The 21329-nt window shown below is 48.6% G+C and overlaps 3 protein-coding genes across 13 annotated transcripts in view; all 3 read right to left on the bottom strand.

Moving 5' to 3' along the window:
* The window catches only part of TSPEAR (thrombospondin type laminin G domain and EAR repeats), a 163297-nt gene that overhangs the window by 32050 nt on the left and 109918 nt on the right, over positions 1–21329 (bottom strand). The gene's annotated exons all lie outside the window — the stretch shown is intronic.
* On the bottom strand, positions 3688–4530 carry LOC114226396 (uncharacterized). Of its 7 annotated transcripts, none has more exons than XM_088023653.1 (2): positions 4191–4530; positions 3688–4046 (listed from the first exon to the last, which is right to left on the bottom strand). In XM_088023653.1, exons 1-2 carry the CDS (start codon positions 4528–4530, stop codon positions 3688–3690), a joined length of 699 nt encoding a protein of 232 aa, XP_087879779.1. The 7 variants fall into 7 exon arrangements, with proteins under 7 accessions (XP_087879779.1, XP_087879774.1, XP_087879778.1 ...); XM_088023648.1 differs by having other exon boundaries at positions 3688–4100; positions 4203–4530; XM_088023652.1 differs by having other exon boundaries at positions 3688–4100; positions 4230–4530.
* Positions 8545–9354, bottom strand: LOC114226398 (uncharacterized). Of its 5 annotated transcripts, none has more exons than XM_028126481.1 (2): positions 8868–9354; positions 8545–8744 (listed from the first exon to the last, which is right to left on the bottom strand). In XM_028126481.1, exons 1-2 carry the CDS (start codon positions 9352–9354, stop codon positions 8545–8547), a joined length of 687 nt encoding a protein of 228 aa, XP_027982282.1. The 5 variants fall into 5 exon arrangements, with proteins under 5 accessions (XP_027982282.1, XP_087879792.1, XP_087879787.1 ...); XM_088023666.1 differs by having other exon boundaries at positions 8545–8761; positions 8894–9354; XM_088023661.1 differs by having other exon boundaries at positions 8545–8820; positions 8914–9354.

The following is a 21329-nucleotide window of genomic DNA, read 5'->3' as shown; positions in this document are numbered from 1 at the left end:
TCAGTATCATAAAATATGTATATGAAAACCCCACATCAAACATCATACTCAATGGTGAAAGACTGAGAGCTTTTCCTCTAAGATCAGAAACGAGGCAGGGATGCCCACTTATGCTGCTTCAATTCACCACAGTACTGGTGGTTCTAAGAGAGCAGTTGGACAATAAAATACATAAAGGCAGTCTAAATTGGAAAGGAAGAGAAAAATCACCTTTGTTCACAGATGCCATGACCTTATACGTAGAAAATCCTAAAGACGTGTTAGCACTAGTAAGTGAAATCAGAAAAATGGCAGGACACAAAGTCAACACACAAAAATCAGTTGCATTTCTATACACAAATAATCAACAACCCAAAAAGGAAATTATAAAAGCAATCCCATTTACAATTACATCAAAAAAGAATAAAATAAAAGGAATTAACCACAGAGGGGAAAGTCCTATACAATGAAAACTATAAAACATTGTTGAAAGATGGTAGAGAAGACATAAATAAATGGAAAAACAGCCCACGTTCATGGGATAGAAGGCTCATTATTGTTAAGATGTCGATACTACCCAAAGCATCTACAGATGTAATGCAATCATTATTGAAATCTCAATGACATTTTTTACGGAAACATAAAACCCCTCACACTCATATGGAATCTTAAGGGACCCCGCATAGCCAAAAAAATCGTGAAAAACAAAGCCAGAGGACTCACACTTCCTGATTTGAAAACTACAAAGCTACAATAATCAACATAGGGTGGTAGTGACATAAAAATGGACGGACATATAGACAAATGGAATAGAATAGAGTCCAGAAATAAACCTTCACGTATTAGGTCAAATCATTTTTCACAAGGGCACCAAGTACATTCAATGGAAAAAAAACAGTCTTTTCAACAAATGGTGCTGGGAAAACTGATGATCCACGTGCAAAAGAATGAAGTTGGACCCCTACCTCACACCACACACAAAAATGAATTCAAAATGGATCCATGACCTAAATGGCAGACCTAAAACTATAAAACTCTTAGAAGAAAACACAGGATGAAAGCTTCGCAACATTGGATTTCACAATGATTTCCCGGATATGACACCAGAGGCACAGGCAACATAAAAAAAAAAAAATACAAAAATTAGACTTCATGAAAATTTTAATAAATATATTTTTAAGATTTTATTTATTTGTTTGACAGAGAGAGAGACAGTGAGAGAAGGAACACAAGCAGGGGGAGTGGGAGAGGGAGAAGCAGGCTCCCCGCCAAGCAAGGAGCCTGATGTGGGGCTCGATCCCAGGACCCTGGGATCATGACCTGAGTTGAAGGCAGATGCTTAACGATGGAGCCACCCAGGTGCCCCAAAATCTTAAATATTTTTGCGTCAAAAGACAATACCAATGGAGAATAAAAGGTAATCCAAAAAAAGGGGAGAAAACATTTGAAAAACATGTTCTGATCAGGGATTAATATCTAAAATGTATGAGAACTCCCAAAACTCGATAACAAAAAGCCAAAGAACCCAATTCAAAAATGAGCAAAGGACTTGAATAGACATTTTTCCGAAGAAGATGCACAAACTGTGTGACCAATGAGCACATGAAAAGATGCTCAACATCACTCATCTTTAGAGAAATGCAAACCAAAAGTACAATGACAAGCCACCTTACCCCCATTAGGATAAATACATAATAGAAGTTATATTTATCTAAATATAAACACAGCGAGGGTATAGCATATACAATATATATATACACGTAACAAGGAGAAGATAGCAAATGTTGACGAGGATGTGGAGGACGTAAAGCCCCTGTGCGTTGTGAGTGGGAACATGAAATGGTATGGCCACTGTGGAAATTAGTAGGGTGGTTCTTCAGAAAATTAACAGAATTACCATACGATCCAGCAATTATATGAGCATATGCTCAAAATAACTGAAAGCAGACATTCAAAGAGATATTTGTAAGCCGTGTTCACAGCAGCATTATTCACAAGAGCTACAAGGCGGAAGAACCCAAGTGTCCACTGAGGGATGAATAGATAAGCAAAACGTGGTCCATCCACACAGTGGAATAGTGTTCAGCCTTAAAAGGAAGCAGGTCTGACTTCAACATGGATGAAGCATGAGGACACTATGGGGAGTGACACAAGCCAGTCATAAAAAGACAACCACTCTAGGATTCCACTGACATGAGGTCCTTCAGAGACAGAGGTGGAAGGGTGGACGCCAGGGCCGGGGGCGGGGGCTGGCGAGTCCGTGGTCATGGGGACAGGGTGTCATTCTCCCAGGAATGAACAGTCCTGCAGATGGACGGTGGGGACGGCTGCACAACATTAGGAATGTACTTAGACCACTGACCCGTACAGTTAAAAATGGTTGAGATGGTAGACTTGCTGTTATGTGTATTTGGCATCAATACAAACTGGAGAAAAAAAAAAAGAAGGGCGCAATCGCGCCGTGAAGAGACAGGGAGGAAATTCACACACCTGTGAGTGAGTGAAAACAGCCAATCTGAGAAATCTCCATGCTGTATGGATGTCCTACACTAGGACAGTCCGGGAAGGACCCAAAAATGGAGACAGTAAACCGGCAGGTGCCAGGGGCTGCGGGGGAGGAGCAGGAGGAGCACAGGGGGTTTTCAGGGTAGAGAGACCCACTGTGACGGGGTCTCTCCTCCAGCACTCTGACCCCCAAACCCAAACCAGGCTGCCTGGGTCTCCCCCCAGCTCCCAGGTCCATCTGTGAAACTCAGGGTGCTTGGAGCTCCACTGGGTTTGCCCTTCTGCATGGGGGCTGGAAATACTCTCCAGCTGGTGGGAGCACCAACTGCGACATGCACCTTGCTCATTCCCCTCCCCCCATTCTGTTCTGTGCTCCCCAGGCCCAGGATCTGACACCCTGGTTTCACGATCTCATCAATGTTCTGAGCTGGCCCAGGCAAGAAGGTGTCCAGTCCCTGTTACCCCGTCTCGACAGGAGCAGTGCCTCCCCCACGACACCACCTTTCCGAGAAATGGGTAGAGCCCGCGGGAGGACCCCAGAGGGACCCCAGGCCCATAGGGGCTGTGCTGCCTGCAGCCCCCAGGCCCGCTTGTCCGGGGTCGGTTTGCCCAGCTGGGGCAGTGGGTGGAAACGGGCCAGGGGCTGAGAACCCCCAGACCACGACCCGTGTGCAGGTGCCCAGCCTCGGGAAGCCCTGGGCACGCAGGGCCCAGCAGCACTGACCGTCCTGGGCGAGGGCGTGGCTCCCAGCCCGGGGCCCTGCCCAGAGGAGTCAGGCCCCTGCCCTGCGCCATTTCTCAGTCCCTCATTCCTAGAAATGTTCACGGCGGAAGGAGACCAGTGTCTGGTCAAAACCCTGGGATCCCCCCGCCCCCATGAGGGTCAGAGGAAAGGAAGCAGATCCGTTGGTGAAGTGAGTTTATTGGGGTGCCCGAGGAGGTGCTGACAGGTCGGCCGTTGAGGCCAAGGGACCCGAGCAGAGAAACTGGGAGGGAAGGACAGGGGACCAGAGCAGGTGTAGGCACCTCCCGGGGAGCAGCGGGGTCAGCGTGCCTGGGAGCTAGGAGGTCAAGGTCAGGTCAGGAGAGTGGACACATGGGGGACCCCGTCCTGGGGTCAGGACTGGACTGAGGCGGGGCTGGGAGGACCACCGTCACTGGGTGGGTCCTGAGCCCAGCTGGCCCCGGGGGGGATGGGCCCCGTCAGCAGCAGGACTTCTGGGCCGAGGCGGGGACGCAGCAGGCCTGGCGGGAGCCCACGGGCCGGCAGAGCAGAGACACGCAGGAGGCCCGGCGGCAGCAGCTGGGCTGGCAGGAGGACGCGGGCACGCAGCAGGCGGGCCTGCACACGGGCTGGCAGAGCAGGGACACGCAGGAGGAAGGCCTGCAGCAGGACGAGGAGCAGGGGCTGGGCCAGCTGCAGGAGGGGGCTGAGCAGGGGGAGGTCTTGCAGCAGACAGGGGTGCAGCCAAGGGGCTTGCAGCAGACAGGGGTGCAGCAGACAGGGGTGCAGCAGATGGGCTTGCAGCAGACAGGGGTGCAGCAGACGGACGCGCCGCAGGCTTCCTGGCAGGGGGAGGAGCTGCAGCAGGAGGGCTGGCAGGAGCTGGTGCAGGCTGATTGGCAGGGGCTGGACGCGCAGCTCGCGGGGGTGCAGATGAAGGTCAGGCAGGAGGGGGGCGCACGGCAGGGGAGGGTGCACCCGCTGGACTGGCAACAGCTGGAGGTGCAGCAGGGGGGCTCGCAGCAGGGGGGCTGGCAGGAGCTGGTGCAGGCTGACTGGCAGGGGCTGGACCCGCCGCTCACGGGGGTGCAGATGAGGGTCAGGCAGGAGGCCGGGGTGCAGCCGCTGGGGGTGCAGCCACTGGACTGGCAACAGCTGGGGGCGCAGCAGGGGGCGGCGCAGCAGGGGGGCTCGCAGCAGCTCTCTGGGCAGTCGTCCACCTGCCAGGAGGAGTCGGGGCAGGAGTCCCAGGAGCCGGGCAGGCAGACACGGCTGCCGTAGCTCAGGTCGCTGGAGCAGACGGACAGGGTGGACGCGGCCATGGTGGGGGCGGTGGGGCTGGAGGAGGGTGTGTGTGTGCGTGTGAGTGTGAGTGTGTGTGTGTGTGTGTGAGGCGCCTGGGCATGCCAGGGCTTTTATATCCACCCCTGCCTGGTGTTGTCCCCACAGGAGGCTCACATGTCCCCTTCCTTGTTGGGGTTCCCAAGGGCCAAGGAAGCCTAACTAGATGAGTCAGTGGCCCGGAGGTAGGTTGATGACCGCCTGACTGGGGTTTGGTCCTCGGGGAATCTGGTGCGGGGCCGTCCACCTGCAGGTGCCCTGGTCGTGGGCCAGGAGAAATGTGTGTCCATGACTCTGTGGGAGATGTTCGTGGTGGCCCGTGGGGACCGCTTGTGGCTGTGCAGGGTCCAGGGTTATGGCGGAGAAAGGCGCAGACCGGCTCTTGCTGCCCCAGGGAGGGCTGAGGAGGATGTCAGGTCCCTTGGCGGAGAGGCCATGTGCTGGGCAGGAGCAGGGGGGCGGTGTACTGAGACCCCTGATGTTATCAGGAGTCTTTGGATCGCTGGTCTTTCACACCCACACCTGGACCAAGGCATGGCCAGGAGGGTCCCAGGAGGGTCCCAGGGCATAGACGGCTGTCCTGGGAGGGAGGCAGGGGCGGGTCTTTCTCTTGCTCTCACGGGAGCATAGTGCCCGTCGGGGGGAGCGGGGCCTAGCTGTCTCGGAAGCAGCATTGACCACGCAGGACGATTCTCGGAGACTTTGGTGATTCTGTGGCATAGACTTGGGGATCTGGGCGGGTCCCTGGTGTAAGCTCGAGGAGGGCCAGGGCCAGGTAACCCCAGGGCGGCCACCGCCGTCCGCCCGTAAACAGTGCTGAGTATCCGGGAGATTCCTAAATGTCTGTCCCAGGGTGCTTCGCTCCAGGCCACACATCCTGACACGTGCACATACCGCCCACGCTCCCCCGAACCCAGCTCTGCCCCGGGAAGGAGCCACCAGGCCGGAGCACCGGGTTCCCGAGCCAGAACCTGGGCAGCCACCCGAGTCCTCCCTGCTTGGCTCACTTTGGTGTCTTGGCCATCCTTGCCCTCTGTCAGCCCGCTGACCACACCCCCTTCCTGCACCCCAGAGTGGCCAGTTCTTTCCCACTGAGACCCGTTCACCCCGATGCTGCCAAAAGGATCTTCCCACGGAACAAATCAAACCCGGCGCCTCCCGCGATCGCTCCACGTCATTTCGTCCGTCAGGCTCTTCAAGACAGACACGGCTGAAATCGGCCGTCTGGCTGCGTGCCTGGGACCGTGCACCCCAGCTCTGCGGGACTGTCCGCTCCGAGAATGCCCCACATCTGCCCTCATAGCTGGCTGTCTGCACACTCTCCCCTACGGCATTCTTCCTGGGGTTTCAGCCTCCAGCTGAGCCAAGCCTCCCACTCCCTGATGGCGAGAGGGCATCGTCCCGTCCACCTGCCGCCTGGGTCCGTTGTGACCCCCGCCATGCAGCCCTGCAGCCATGCTAGAATGTAGGCATCTCGCGGGCAGTGACCTTATTTGTCTTGCTGACCACAGTGCCCAGCACGGGGTCTCCCAAGCGGGGCTGGCCGCGTCTGTTCAGCCGCAGAGCACCGGAGAGGCAGCTGGGACAGCAGACATTCCAGCCTCGGAGGCGGGAGTCTGAGATCAAGGTGTCCGCTGGCTGGCTCTCTCGGAGGCCTCTCTCCTCCGCGTGGACACGGCCGTCTTCCCTCGTGTCCACACGGCCGTCCCAGCGTGTGTGTCTGTGTCCTCCTGTTCTCATAGGGGCACCGGTCAGATTGAGGAAGGGACCCAGCTGACACAGACTGAATGTTTGTGTCCCCCCCAAAACATGCAAGGTGAAATCAAAACCCCGAAGATGATCAGGCCACGAGGGTTCGGCCTTGCATGGGGATCAGTGTCCCCGTGAGCTCCCCCGCTGCTCCCCGACCACTCTGCAGCCCAGACCGCTCCTCTTGGGCAGCCCGCCAAAGCAAAGTGCGAACGGAGCTGAGGTGTCCGGGTCGCAGCTCCTCAGCCTGGACAGAAGCAAACCCTCAACCTCTGCGGGAAGAAGCCTCCATCAGAGGCCTCCACGTGCCCACAGAGGCTTTCCCAAGACAAGGACCATTTCTCCCCCCAAACAAGGAGTCACCAGAGAAGAAGACGGTGAGTGAGAAGCGGCAGACATTCCAGAAAGCCGTGGTGGCCACGCGGAGACTTCAAACTCGGCAGGTGCCATCAAACACAGACCGGGTCTGTTGTGCGGGCAGGATGGGCTCTCCGGGGCTCTGTGGGGCTGTGTGCAGAGCAATGCTGCTGGGAGGAGGGGGAGGAGCCACAGAGGCCCCGGCATGGAAGGAGTGGGTGGGCTGAAGATGACCCGGCTCAGACAGGGCCAAGGAGGCCAGAGGCCAGGTGGGCGGGTGTGGCCGTTCACAGAGCCGAGCTCACACAAGGGGGACGTGGCTCCAGGACCAAGTCAAGGGACAGGACACGCCCTGTACCACGCTCAGGCAGGTGCCGTGTCAGCATCCACGGGGATCCTGGGCGACTGGCCAGCTAACCACCCTGGAGTCACAGTGCTCTGGGCCAGGAAACGCTGTCCATGGGACACCGGCTTCCTTCTGACCTCGGGTTCCTACATCACAATGTTGCATGGTTTCCCTCGAATGTGACCAGAGGGTGTGTGAGGCATCCCAGACAAGGCCCCTCCTCACCGGGGGCCATCACTGGGGGCCAGAGAAGGCCTGCACCCTTCAGGGGAGGCACCTGCCTGGCTCTGAGCCTGCAGGGACAGTGGGAATCCCTCCCCCCTGTTTCTTCCAATACTTGAATTCCTGAGTCGAGTCCCCAGCGAGACCCAGCTTTCCCAATACCCCTCTCCCCCTAGCCATTGGTCCCTGTGACAGTTAATTTTATGTGTCATTTTGGCCAGGCCATCGTGCTCCGTTGTTTGGTCAAACGCACACAGATGTTGCTGAGAAATTTTTTAGATGAAATTAGTATTTAAATCAGTCGACTCTGAGTGAAGCAGGCTATCTGCCATTCAGCAGGTGAGCCGCACCCAATCAGCTGAAGGACGTAGAAGCTGAGCGGGCCCCCAGGAGGAAGGGAAGCTACCAGCACCCCATCTTCTGACTCAAGCTGCAGCATCTCCACTCTCCCTGGGAAGCCCGCCCTGCAGATTTCAGACGTGCCAGGCTCCACAGGCCCATGAGCCAATTCCTCAAAATCAGTGTCTCTGTTATACATATGTGCACATCCTGTCGGCTGCTACTCTGGAGAACCCTGCCTGACACAGGCTCCAGTCATCCCTGCACACAGCGCTCACGCTCCCGGTGTCCCCCCGTGGAGGGAAGTCCCGCCCCTGTGCGGAGGGTCTCTGGAGAGTGGCTGCCACCATCTTGCCCAAAGCCAGTCCTGGAGCAGCCTTCATGACTTCAAGGCAGAGGCTTTATTAAACAGGCTCTCCTTTGTCCCTAGCAAAGCTCCACAGCCCTGAGATGTAAGGCTCAGGGGCTGGACAGGTGGCCCTGTGTCCCTCACTGGTGAAGGTATCCAGGGGTCTCCCAGGTGGGCAGGTTTCTCTGTGCTGGAGGCTGCAGGGGGACAACAACCACAGAAGGCCCAGCAGCGGGTGCAGGTGGCCAGCCCTGCCCAGGGTGCTGTTGCCCTGGATGCAGCCCCGCCCACGTGTAGCATCCAAACCCTTCCCTGTGGTTTGCTGAGATAAGCATTCGAGGCCTTTGGAGAAGGATTGACAATGACTTTATTCATCAACAGACAGGTCGCTCGCATATGGCAGGACAAAGTGACCTCAGTGCGGCCAGGATGGAGAGGGGGTGGCTGGGTGGGACATAGCGCCTGGGGGGAGCTTGGAGCTGCCCAGGGAGACAGCCAGACAGTGAGGGCTCAGCCTTGCTCGCTGAGGTGGGTGCTCTGGGGCAGAAGGAGACCCCAGATTGGACTCAAGGCTTCTAATATTTCAGGTGGAAGTACGAGTTGGCCTTACTAGTAATGGGAGGACGTGCCCCGTCAGCAGCAGGACTTCTGGGCCGAGGCGGGCACGCAGCAGGCCTGGCGGGAGCCCACGGGCCGGCAGAGCAGGGACACGCAGGAGGCCCGGCGGCAGCAGCTGGGCTGGCAGGAGGACGCGGGCACGCAGCAGGCCTGGCGGGAGCCCACGGGCCGGCAGAGCAGAGACACGCAGGAGGAAGGCCTGCAGCAGGACGAGGAGCAAGGGCTGGGCCAGCTGCAGGAGGGGGCTGAGCAAGGGGAGGCCTCGCAGCAGACAGGGGTGAAGCAGACGGGCTTGTAGCAGACGGACGCACCGCAGGCCTCCCAGCAGGGGGAGGAGCTGCAGCAGGAGGGCTGGCAGCTAGACTGTTGGCAGCATGAGGAGGCCGAGCAGGGGGAGGTCTCACAGCAGAGAGGGGTGCAGTAGACGGGCTTGCAGCAGACAGGGGTGCAGTAGACGGGCCTGCAGCAGACAGGGGTGCAGCAGACGGACGCACCGCAGGCTTCCTGGCAGGGGGAGGAGCTGCAGCAGGAGGGCTGGCAGGAGCTGGTGCAGGCTGACTGGCAGGGGCTGGACCCGCCGCTCACGGGGGTGCAGATGAGGGTCAAGCAGGGGCTGGACCCGCAGCTCACAGGGGTGCAGCCGCTGGACTGGCAACAGCTGGGGGCGCAGCAGGGGGCGGCGCAGCAGGGGGGCTCGCAGCAGCTCTCTGGGCAGTCGTCCACCTGCCAGGAGGAGTCGGGGCAGGAGTCCCAGGAGCCGGGCAGGCAGACGCGGCTGCCGTAGCTCAGGTCGCTGGAGCAGACAGACAGGGTGGACGTGGCCATGGTGGGGGCAGTGGGGCTGGAGGAGGGTGTGCGTGTGAGTGTGAGTGTGTGAGTGTGTGTGAGGTGCTCAGGCTGCTGGTTTTTATACCCCCCGTGAGTGTGTGTTGTCCCAACAACAGGCTTAGTGAAGCCTTCCCTTCCTTGTTGGTATTCAGTGTTGTGCTGTTTTCCCGGTGCTGGGTTACTGTCTGAATGCTGCTGGCTTGTGAGGCTCCTGATTGGAGTTCAGGCTATATCCTGACCTGTGTTTGTCCCCAAAGGAAAGACAGTAGAAATGCTTTGATGCTTTCATAGAGACCACAGAAATCAGGTGATTTTCTGAAAGTGATAGTCTGTGTTCCATCCCATGGAGGGGGGTGCTCTTCTAACCGAAGGGAAGGGATGAGGGTACAGTAATCCTAGAATCTGTGCTTTGAGCAAAGGGAGAGATGCTCAGCTGTGGACAGGGCTGACGACGCTGAGCCAGCCTGGCCATGGGGCAGTATGCACTTCGTGGGTTGATGCTGCTGGTTGTAGTGGGTGTTGATGGGGCATGTGTCTCCCAGGAGTGAGCCCCGGGGCAGGTATGAAGAAAGTGTCCTGGGAGCAGACATTGGCTCACAGAAGGGGCCACGGTCGTGGATGCGGGCTAGCACAGTAGGAATGACCACAATGGGCAATGCATTTGTTTCATCGCTTCATGCCCCTGTGCTTGGTTCCGCACCTGAGACCTGGTGAGTACACAGCATCTGGCATGGTCCCTCATGTCTTCATGGACGCTCGGCTACTATACTCTGCCAAGTCTCTGAAGGGGCAAGGGCAAGGCCCTTGGTGATGCTCTGAGCTGCAGGGTTCCATCAAGGGCTTGTTGGGGGCCAGTGGGATTCAGGGTTGAAAGCTTCACTGTCCTCTAATGGGTGGGACTGGGGGCTGTCCTGGGGGCCGCATGATAGTCAGTCCTCAGTGGAGAAATGTTATTGTCTCAAAGACTAATGGCTTAAAACCTTCCAAATCTATTGAAAAACTTTAATCTACACATCCAGGAAGCTCAATGCACTCCAAATAAGTTGTCAATCAGGAATCCTCCATCCAACAAGGTTATTTTTTACAAATGAGTCCAAATACATTCCCAGATAAATAAAAACTGAGGGATTTTGATATTGGAAGACCCACCTTATAAAAACACACTGAGGGGAACCCCTCAGGCTGAAAGCAAGTGACCCCAGCCGGGAATTCTGATCCACAGGAGGACGCGAAACATGCCAGTCAAGGTGGTCATGTGATTACAACAGAAGGTGTGGATCCATGTTTTTCTCCTTCACTGAGTCTTACATCGTTTGCTTCTCTGACTAAAGCAGCTGCCTACAACAGGACGCACGTACTGCACTGCGGGGCCCGTGGTGTGACGTGATGTGTTAGACAATACGAGGGAGGCGAGGGGGGGCAAAGCTGTGTACGGCAGAGGAAATGACCGCGGGGGGCAATTCGGATCCACAGGAACACGTGAAGGGAACCAGAAACGATAAAAAGGCGAGTATATTATAGAAGTACAATACTTGCTTTCCTGTCTTCTCTCAGCTTTTTAGAAGTCATAAAAGCATATTAGGTAATAATTATAACAATACATTGAAGGGTTTTTAACAATGACAGGTGGAGTTTATGTAACAGCAAGACCACGAAGGGACAAGATGGAGCTCTGTACAAAAGGAGCATGTTTTTACGCCACTGGAATTGACTTAGTGTAAATCGGAAGCAGATTCTGCTAAGTTAAAATAAACATATGGAAGCCCCAGAGCAAAACTAGGAAAAACTAAAAAAAAAGTGAGAAATCATTAAAGAAATAAAAATGCTGCTTAAGAAAATATTCGCTAAGTGCAAAAGAGTGCACCAAAGGAGGACGAGAGGAACACACACAAAAGACACGAGACACAGAGGAAGCAAGACAGCGAAGCCACCGGCAAGATCCAGCTGCCGCCCGTTCATACCACCGGCTGCCACCGTGTTACGGAAAACCACCTCACACGCTGGATTAGCAAATATTGACCCATCGCTCCTATGGGAACTAGAGTTAGCTTCCTGTGTGCCCTGGTCCCATTTTCATCAACCGATCAATACAGAGCCTCCTTTTATGTGTGCCTAGGAAAAACGCAGTGTCTTCCTTCACCTGTAATGCTTCTGACACCAGGTATGTGGGTTTTTCCCACCAACCAGCTCTCTAACACCCTCTGGGTGTCCCAAAATTCAGTTTCATTCCGACACTAACCTAGTGCAGAACCCCAGGTTAAGAGCTCAGACCCATGAGACTGGCCCCACTTCAGATGCCAGCAGTAGAGGCCCAGTTACCCACAACTTCTGTCTGACTCGGCTACAAATCACAGGTTCCTATGAACTCCTCCGTGGGTTCAATATTTTGCTGAAGCAGCTCACAGAACCCAGGAAAAGAGCTGACTTCCTTTTGCTGACTTATTGCAAGGGATATTTTTAGGATACAGACAAACAGCCACGTGGAGGGATAGAGAGTGAGGTCTGTAGGGGTCCCGAGCAAAGGAGCTTCTCTCCCCGTGCAATTGAGGTGCACCACCCTCCTGGCATGTGGACATGTTCACCAAACTGGAAGTTCTCAGAATTCCATACATTTGGGGTTTTTATGGAGGCTTCATCATGCAGGCATGATTGATTATTAACTCAATTTCTAGCCCCCTCCTCTTTCCTGAGGATGGGGATGGGGCTGAAAGCACCAAGCTTCTAATCAAAGCTTGGTCTTTCTGGTGAGTAGTCCCCATCCTGCAGCCACTAAGAATCACCTCGTTATAACAAAAATCATTCCTACCACCCAGGAAATTCCAAGGGATTTAGGAGCTTGATCTCAGGAACTAGTGTCAAAGACCAAATATTAGCAAGAACCAGGGACAGATAAAATGTATATATGTATGTCAATACACATTATTATTTCACAGTGAATACTTAATATTCATTGCTGACACTTTAACACTGAAGTCACTTCCCAATAGCAACATAACTCACTCCTGAACGAAGCTTATCTAACATATGTATTTTCCCTGTGAGGCACATCATAGCCTTCTTGCACTTAGGATGCCATTTCAAACAGTGACATCACCAATAAGAAGCACGAGAGCATGGAAAATGTGGCACTAAATAGCACAGGATACTTGTTTGCAGCATGAGCTGAAACAAGATGTGGAGCTGTTTGACCTCAGTTGGGAACACCCATGGGGGGACACCCAATGTTTGCTGCTCTATGCATGTCCACGAAGGACTGTGAAGGCACAGTGAGTATTGACTTTGAGGTTACAAATCAATTTTAGTGAGTAAGTGAAGTTGCAAATGCAAAATCCACGAATAATGAGGATCAACTATGTATCAATAATAACATTAATTGTGAATTAATTAATACAATCAAAGGGAAGATTGTTAGACTGGATAAAATTGAGATTAAACTATACACTCATTACAGGAGACACACTTTAGAGTAGAAGATAGAGCTAGATTGAAAGTAAAAGGATAGAAAAAGATATATCATGGAAACAGCAGCCATAAGAAAATATTAATATTTTACTAACACCAGATAAAGTAGACTTTAAAACAAAAATTGTTACTAAAGACAAAGAGGGACTTTTTTAATAATAAAAATGTCAATCCATGAAGAATATGTAATAATTATAAACATATATGCAAATAATAACAGCACCAAAATACACAAAGCAAAAGCTGACAGACATAAAGGAAAAAATAAACAATAATATTAGTTGAAGACCTCAATATCCCAATTTCAACAATGGGTGGAACAACTGGAGAGAAGATCAAGGACACAAAGAATGGCACTATAAACCAGCAAGACCTAACAGACATCTGTCAGACACCTCAGCCAACAACAGCAGAATACCCTTCTTCAGAAATGCACAGAGCATATCCTCTAGGATAGAACATAGGTTAAGCCATAAAACAAACCCCAATATGTTAAAATGGATAGAACACAAAATATGTGCTCTGACCACAATGGAATGAAATTAAAAATTAGTAACAGAAAAAAAAATGGGATTCATAAATTAAACAGCACACTCCTAAATAACCAAAAGGTCAAAGAAGAATCAAAAGGGAAATCATAAAATACTTTTAAATGAAAGAAAGTGAAGAACAAAGTACCAAAACTTACAGGATACAGCTAAAACACTTCTTAGAGACTTATAGCTAGTAAGTGCATATATTAAGAAAGAAGAAAGGTCTCAAATCAATAACTTAAACTTCCACACTGCAGACAAGCAGAAGGAAGGAAATAATAAAGAAAAGGGCATAAATAAGTGAAACAGAGAATAGAAAAACAATAGAGAAAAATCAATAAAACGGGCTCTTTGAAAAGATCAATAAAATTGATAACCCTTTCGCTACATTGATCATGAAAAAGAGAGAAAGAGAAGGAAAAGACTCAAATGATGAGAATCAGAAATGAAAGAAGGGTCACTGATGTCAGCCTCACAGAAATAAAAAGGATTACAGAGAAATGCTATGAACAACTGTATGCCAATAACTTACATAAATTAGATAAAATGAATAAATACTTAGGAACAAGATAACTGCAAAACTAGTGCTCTGAAAGCTATAGAACATCATTTTTGTTTTGTTAAAGAAAATCTAAATCCGTGGGAAAACATCTCTGTTCAAGGATGAGAAGAGCTGACATGTGAGTATGGCAGTAATCTCCCATTTACATATTTATGCAATCCCTATCAGAATCCAAGCAACTTCTTAGTACAAACTGACAAGTTGCTGTTAAAATTAATATGGAATTGCAAGGAATGCAGAATAAGCCAAAACAATCTTGAATAAGAACAAATTTGGAAGACTTGCATTTCTCAGTTTCAAAATTTACTACAAAGCTAGTCATTGAGACAGTGTGCTACTGGCATAAGGTTAGACAATAAATTGGTATTTATTCATTTATCAGTGGAATACAATTGAGAGTCCAGAAATAAACCCATATATCTATAGTCAATTGATTTCAACAAGGGATTAAGAAAGGGATTCCCTTTCTTTTAATAGGGAAAGAATAGTCTCTTCAACAAAGGATGCTGGGACCACTGGACATCCATGTGCAAAAGAAGGAAGTGGACCCCTACTTCTCACCATGTACAAAAATTAACTCACATGGACCAAAGACCAAAACAAAATTACTAAAGCTATAAAACTCTTAGAAGTAAACATTGGGGTAGATTTTCATGACCTCACATTTGGCAATGGATTCCAAGCTATGACACTAAAAGTATAAGCAAGAAAAGAAAAAAAAAGATAAATCTGACTTCATCAAAATTAAAAGGTTTTGTGCTTCAAAGGACACTACCACCACATCAAAAACTAATGGTGTATTGTATGGTGACTAACATAACATAATCAAATTTTTAAAAAATTTTAAAAAAGGACACTACCAAGGTGAAAAGACAATCTACAGAATAGGGGAAAATATTTGCAAATCACATATGTGATAAGGGTCTTCTATTTGAAATACATAGAGAATTTATAACTCCACAGTAAAAAAAGAAAATAATCCAATTAAAACTGGGCAAAGGACTTGAATAGATATTTCTACAAAAAGACAGACAAACAGCCAACACACACATGAAAAAAACACACGTCATTATTCATCAGGGAATGCAAATCAAGGCCCCAGTGAGACGCCACTTACTGCCCATGAAGACGGCTAGAATAAAAAATCAGGTCATAACAAGTGTTGACAAGGATGTGGAGAAATTGCAAGATGGTGCAGCTACCTTGGCAAACAGTCTGGCAGGTCCTAAAAAGTTAGAGGGGCGCCTGGGTGGCTCAGTCAGTTAAGCATCTGACTCTTGATTTCAGCTCAGGTCATGGTTTCAGGGTTGTGAGACCAAGCCCCATGTTGGGCTCTGTGCTGGGCATGGAGCTTGCTTAAGATTTTTCTCCCTTTCCCTCTGCTCCTTGCTTATAAAAGAAGTTAATCATAGAGTTACCAAATGACCCAGCAATTCCACACCTAAGTATATGACCAAGAGAATTAAAAATATATGTCTACACAAAATCATGTACATGAATGTTTATATTCATGTACTATTCACTGTAGCCAAAAGGTAGAAATGACCCAAATGTCCATCAACTGATGAATGGATAAACAAACTGCAGTATGTCCATACAGTTGAACATTATTTAGCCATAGAAAGGAATGAAGTACTGATGAGCGCTTTCACACAGATGAACCTTGAAGACACACTACATAAAAGAAGCCAGGAGCAAGACCGTATATATGTGAATGCATTCCATTTATGTGAAATGTCCAGAATAGGCAAACCGATAAGACAGAAAGTAAACTAGTTGTTGCTGGTGCAGGGGTGGGGTAGCTGAAGGGCACAGGGCTTCCTCCTGAAGTGGTGGCAAATTGCAAACTGCCCACAGTGAAGGCTTCACAGAAGCTGGGTACACTGAACATCACTGAGTAGCACACCTTAAGTAGGGAATTGTGTGGTATGTGGGTCGTAGCTCAATCAGGCTGTTAAAAAATCACTGAGCACTGCCTACAAGAGACCCGTTTTAGGCCTAAAAACACCTGCAGAAAGTGAGGAGATGGAGAAACATTTATCATGCAAAAGGACATCGAAAGAAAGCTGGAGTAGCAATACTTAGATGGGAGAAGATAGACTTTAAAACAAAGACTGCAGCGAGAGATGAAGAAGGGCACTGTCATAATAAAGAGGACAATCCATCAAGAAGATCTAGCAACTGTAAACATTTATGACCCTAATTTGGGAGCATCCAAATATGTACAACAGTTAATAATAAACATAAAGAAACTCGTTGATAATAATACAATAATAGCAGGGGACTCTAACACCCCACTCACAGCAATGGACACATCATCTAAGCAGAAGATCAACAAGGAAACAAGGGGCTTTGAACGACACACTGGACCAGATGGACTTAACGATATATTCAGAACATTTCATCCTAAAGCAGCAGAATACACATTGTTCTTGACTGCACATGGAACGTTCTCCGGAGTAAATCACGTACTACGTCACAAATCAGGTCTCAACTGGTACCAAAAGACTGAGATCATACCATGCATATTCTCAGACCAAAACACTATGAAACTTGAAGTCAAACACAAGAAAAAATTTGGAAAGACCACAAATACATGGAGGTTAAAGAACATCCTACTAAAGGATGAATGGGTTAACCAGGAAATTAAAGAAATAAAAAAATACATGGAAGCAAATGAAAATGAGAACACACCAGTTCAGAACTTTTGGGATGCAGCAAAGGTGGTTCTAAGAGGGAAGTATATAGCAATACAAGCCTTTCTCAAGAAACAAGAAAAGTCTCAAATACACAGCCTAACCTTACACGTAAGGAGCTAGAAAAGGAACAGCAAATAAAGCCTAAAGCCAGCAGAAGAAGGGAAATAATAAAGATTAGGGCAGAAATAGGGAAGCCTGGGTGGTGCAGTGGGTTAGGTGTCTGCCTTCCGGTCAGGTTATGATCTCAGGGTCCTGGGATTGAGCCCTGCACTGGTATCCCTGCTCAGTGGGGAGCCTGCTTTTCCCTCTCCCTCTGCTTCTCCCCCCTGCTCATTCTCTCTCTCTCTCTCTCTCTCTCTCTCTCTCTCTCTCTCGAATAAATAACATTGTTTAAAAAAAGACTAGAGCAGAAATAAATAATACAGAAACAAACAAACAAAACCCCCAGTAGAACAGATCAATGAAACTAAGAGCTGGTTCTTTGAAAGAATTAATAAAATTGATAGGCCCCTAGCCGGACTTAACAAAAAGAAAAGAGAAAGGATGGGGCGCCTGGATGGCTCAGTCAGTTAAGTGTCTGCTTTCGGCTCAGGTCATGATCTCAGGGTCCTGGGATCGAGCCCACGTTGGGCTCTCAGCTCAGCAGGGAGCCTGCTTCTCCCTCTGCCTGCCGCTCCCCCTGCTTGTGCTCTCTCTGTGTCAAATAAGTAAATAAAATCTTTAAAAAAAGGAAAAGAAAAGAGAAAGAACCAAAATAAACAAAATCATGAATGAAAGAGGAGAGATCACAACCAACACCACAGAAATACAAACAATCGTAAGAGAATATTATGAAAAACTATATACTAACAAGTTAACACCTAATTTGTTAGGTGTTAGAATTCTACCAGATATTTAAAGAAGAGTTAATACCCGTTCTTCTCAAACTACTCCAATAAATAGAAAAGGAAGGAAAACTTCCAAATTCATTCTACAAGGCCAGCATTACCCTGATAACCAAAACCAGATAAAGACCCCACTAAAAGAATTATGGATCATCTCCCTGATGAATATGGATGCAAAACTTCTCAACAAGATACTAGCAAATCAAACCCATAAAACATTAAAAAAATAATTCACCACGATCAAGTGGGATTTATTCAATATAAAGGATGGTTCAATATTTGCAAATCAATCAACATGACAGCACATCAATAAGAGACATGATAAGAATCATGTGATCATTTCAATAGACACAGAAAAAGCACTTGACAAAGTACAACATCCATTCATGATAAAAACCTTCAACAGAATAGGTTTAGAGGGAACATACTTCAACATAATAAAGGCCATATACGAAAAAACCACATCATCCTCAATGGGGAAAAACTGAGAGCTTTTCCCCTAAGGTCAGGAACACACTCTCAACACTGTTATTCAACATATTACTGGAAGTCCTAGCCTCAGTAATCAGACAACAAAAAGAAATAAAAGGCATCCAAATAGCAAAGAAGAAGTCAAACTTCCACTATTTGCAGACAATATGACACTTTAGAAAACCCAAAAGACTCTACCAAAAAAACTGCTAGAACTGATTCATGAATTCAGTAAAGTGGCAGGATACAAAATCAATGTACAGAAATCTGTTGCATTTCTATACACTAATAATGAAGTAGCAGAAAGGGAAACCAAGGAATCAGTCCCATTTACAATTGCACCAAAAACAATAAGATACCTAGGAATAAACCTAACCAAAGAAGCAAAAGATCTGAAAACTATAGAATACTTAGGAAAGAAATTGAAGGTGACACAAAGAAGTGGTAAACACATTCCATGCCCCTGGATTGGAAGAACAAATATTGTTAATATGTCTATACTACCCAAAGCAATCTACACATTTTACACAATTCCTATCAAAATATCACAACATTTTTCACAGAGCTGGAACAAATAATCCTAACATTTGTATGGAACCACAGAAGACCCCAAAAAGCCAAAGCAACCCTGAAAAAGAAAAGCAAAGCTGGCGGCATCACAATTCCGGACTTCCAGCTCTATTACAAAGCTGTCATCATCAAGACAGTATGGTCCCGGCACAAAAACAGACACATAGCTCAGTGGAACAGAATAGAGAGCCCAGAAATGGACCTTGAACTCTATGGTCAACTCATCTTCGACAAAGCAGGAAAGAATGTCCAATGGGAAAAAGACAGTCTTTTCAACAAATGGTGTTGGGAAAATTGGACAGCCACATGCAGAAGAATGAAACTGGACCATTTCCTTACACCACACACAAAAATAGACTCCAAATGGATGAAAGACCTAAATGTGAGACCTGAAACCATAAAAATCCTGGAAGAGAACATGGGCGGTAATTCCTCTGACATCTGCCAAACCAACATGTTTCTAGATATTTCTCCTGAGGCAAAGAAAACAAAAGCGAAAATAAACTATTGGGATTTCATCAAAATAAAAAGCTTCCGCACAACAAAGGAAACAACCAACAAAACTAAAGGCAACTTAACAGAATGGGAGAAGATATCTGCAAATGACATATCAGATAAAGGGCTAGTATCCAAAATCTATAAAGAACTTGTAAAACTCGACACCCCAAAAAACAAATAATTCAATCGAAAAATGGGCAGAAGACATGAACAGACATTCCTCCAAAGAAGACATCCAGATGGCCAACAGGCACATGAAAAGTGCTCAACATCCCTCGGCGTCAGGGAAATGCAAATCAAAACCTCAATGAGATACCACCTCACACCCGTCAGAATGGCTAAAATTAACAAGTCAGGGAACGACCGATGTTGGCGGGGTTGTGGAGAAAGGGGAACCCTCGTGCACTGCTGGTGGGAATGCAAGCTGGTGCAGCCGCTCTGGAAGACAGTATGGAGGTTCCTCAAAAGGTTAAAAATAAAGCTACCCTACGACCCAGCAACTGCACTACTATTTACCCTCCAAATACAAAAACACTAATTTGAAGGGATACATGCACAGCTATGTATATAGAGCATTTTCAACAGTAGCCAAACCAGGGAAACAGTCCAAGTGTCCGTTGACTAATGAGTAGATAAAGAAGATGTCACATATACACAATGGAATAGTACTCAGCCTTAAAAAGGAATGAAATCTTGCCATTTGCAAGGACATGGATGGAGCTAGAGATTATTATGCTAAGTGAAATAAGTCAATCAGAGAAAGACAAATACCATATGATCTCAATCATATGTGGAATTTAAGAAACAAAACAAATGAGCAAGAGGACCAAAAAAAAAAAAAGAGAGAGAGAGAGAGAGGCAAACCGAGAAACAGACTCAACTCTAGAGAACACACTTGTGGTCACCAGAGAGGAGGGGGGCAGGGGAATGGGGGAAATAGGGGCTGGGGAGTCAGGAGTGCACTTGTCCTGATGTACGGAAGTACTGAATCACTGCATTGTTCATCTAAAACTAATACTACACTGTACATAACTAATTGGAATTTAAATAAAAACTTAAAAAAAAAACCACTCCTTGGCGGCACATGTTTAGAAACGTTTCTTAGAATAGCCCTTATATGCATGCGAAAACCCACAGTGTTATTTACATGCATGAGGGTTTCACCACATTGTCCTTCATTCAATATACTCTGTAAATGCATGGGTATAAGATATGTTTCTAAAATTATCATACGTTTATTTAAATAAGGTCAGTGTTATTTCATTAACAAAATGTGCTCAAAACAACAGAAATAAAGCCACTTGTATAAAAGATGCTTCCCGAGTGATATAATTTGAGTCCCCTGGGCAGTGTGACCTCTGGGATAGAATGTGTGCACCACACGCGCTGCATTTCATACCCTCTGTGGAGGCCCTGGGGTAAAAGATGTTCCTGAAACATCAGTTCTACATGAGCACCACTGAGCGTGGTAGAAAAGAGAAAGAGGGAGGGGACAGCAGAGCTACTCCTCGGGCAGGACACACGTGGAAGTCGTCCACAGAATGGAGTCCTTGTGACCAAATACTAGAGTTGTGCTCAGGACAGTAGCTGACAAGATGGAGGCTTTAGGCTGAGCAGTGGAATTTATATAAGACAGAAGAAAATGGAAATTACAGAACAGAGGAAACACAGCGACTGGAACAGCAAACTCAGCAGAGTCGAAGGCACGAACGAGAGGGCTTTCGAGAGCAGATGTCCACAGGGCACGGAGGGCAGCGTCGCCTTCCCCAGAGCAAATGAACAAGGAGGTTCCGTGTTAGGGCAGAAGAGCTTTCCTTACTTAACTGAGGGCTCTGACGTGGTCACACACCGTGATGGGCACGGTCCCGGCCCCACGGGGAAGCGGCGGTGGGCACCATGGGCCCCCACCTTCAGGGGCGTCCAGCTGAGTGGGGGGACGGGAATGTTAGCTGCGTCTGGGGTGGATGGGACTGCAGATCACAGGTAATCAGATCCCAAAGGGCGTGCTCTTATTATTTGGTTGCCTACTTTCCCGGGGAAAGATGTCAAACTAGGAACTCTAAGCATTATGCCTAGCCTTTGACAGGTCAGCCCACCAGAAAAATTATGGTTGCAGGAATCACCAGGACAAACACCTAGCAAATGGTCCCAGAGCTCTGCCTGCACAGTCGCTGTGATGGGGACCTCACTACCTATCAGGGCGGCCACTCTTGACCCCCCCCAACGAGACCCTGGAGCCCGGGAGCAGTGGCTGGCCGCATGCTCGGGCGGTGAGGGTGTAACGCAGAAACAG

Source organism: Eumetopias jubatus, unplaced genomic scaffold, assembly GCF_037043125.1.
Source record: "Eumetopias jubatus isolate StellerSeaLion01/CBP00866 unplaced genomic scaffold, mEumJub1_p1.0 scaffold_1, whole genome shotgun sequence".
Lineage (NCBI taxonomy): Eukaryota > Metazoa > Chordata > Mammalia > Carnivora > Otariidae > Eumetopias > Eumetopias jubatus.
Note: the sequence above shows the minus strand (reverse complement) of the source record. Positions and strands in the feature narration are given on the sequence as shown.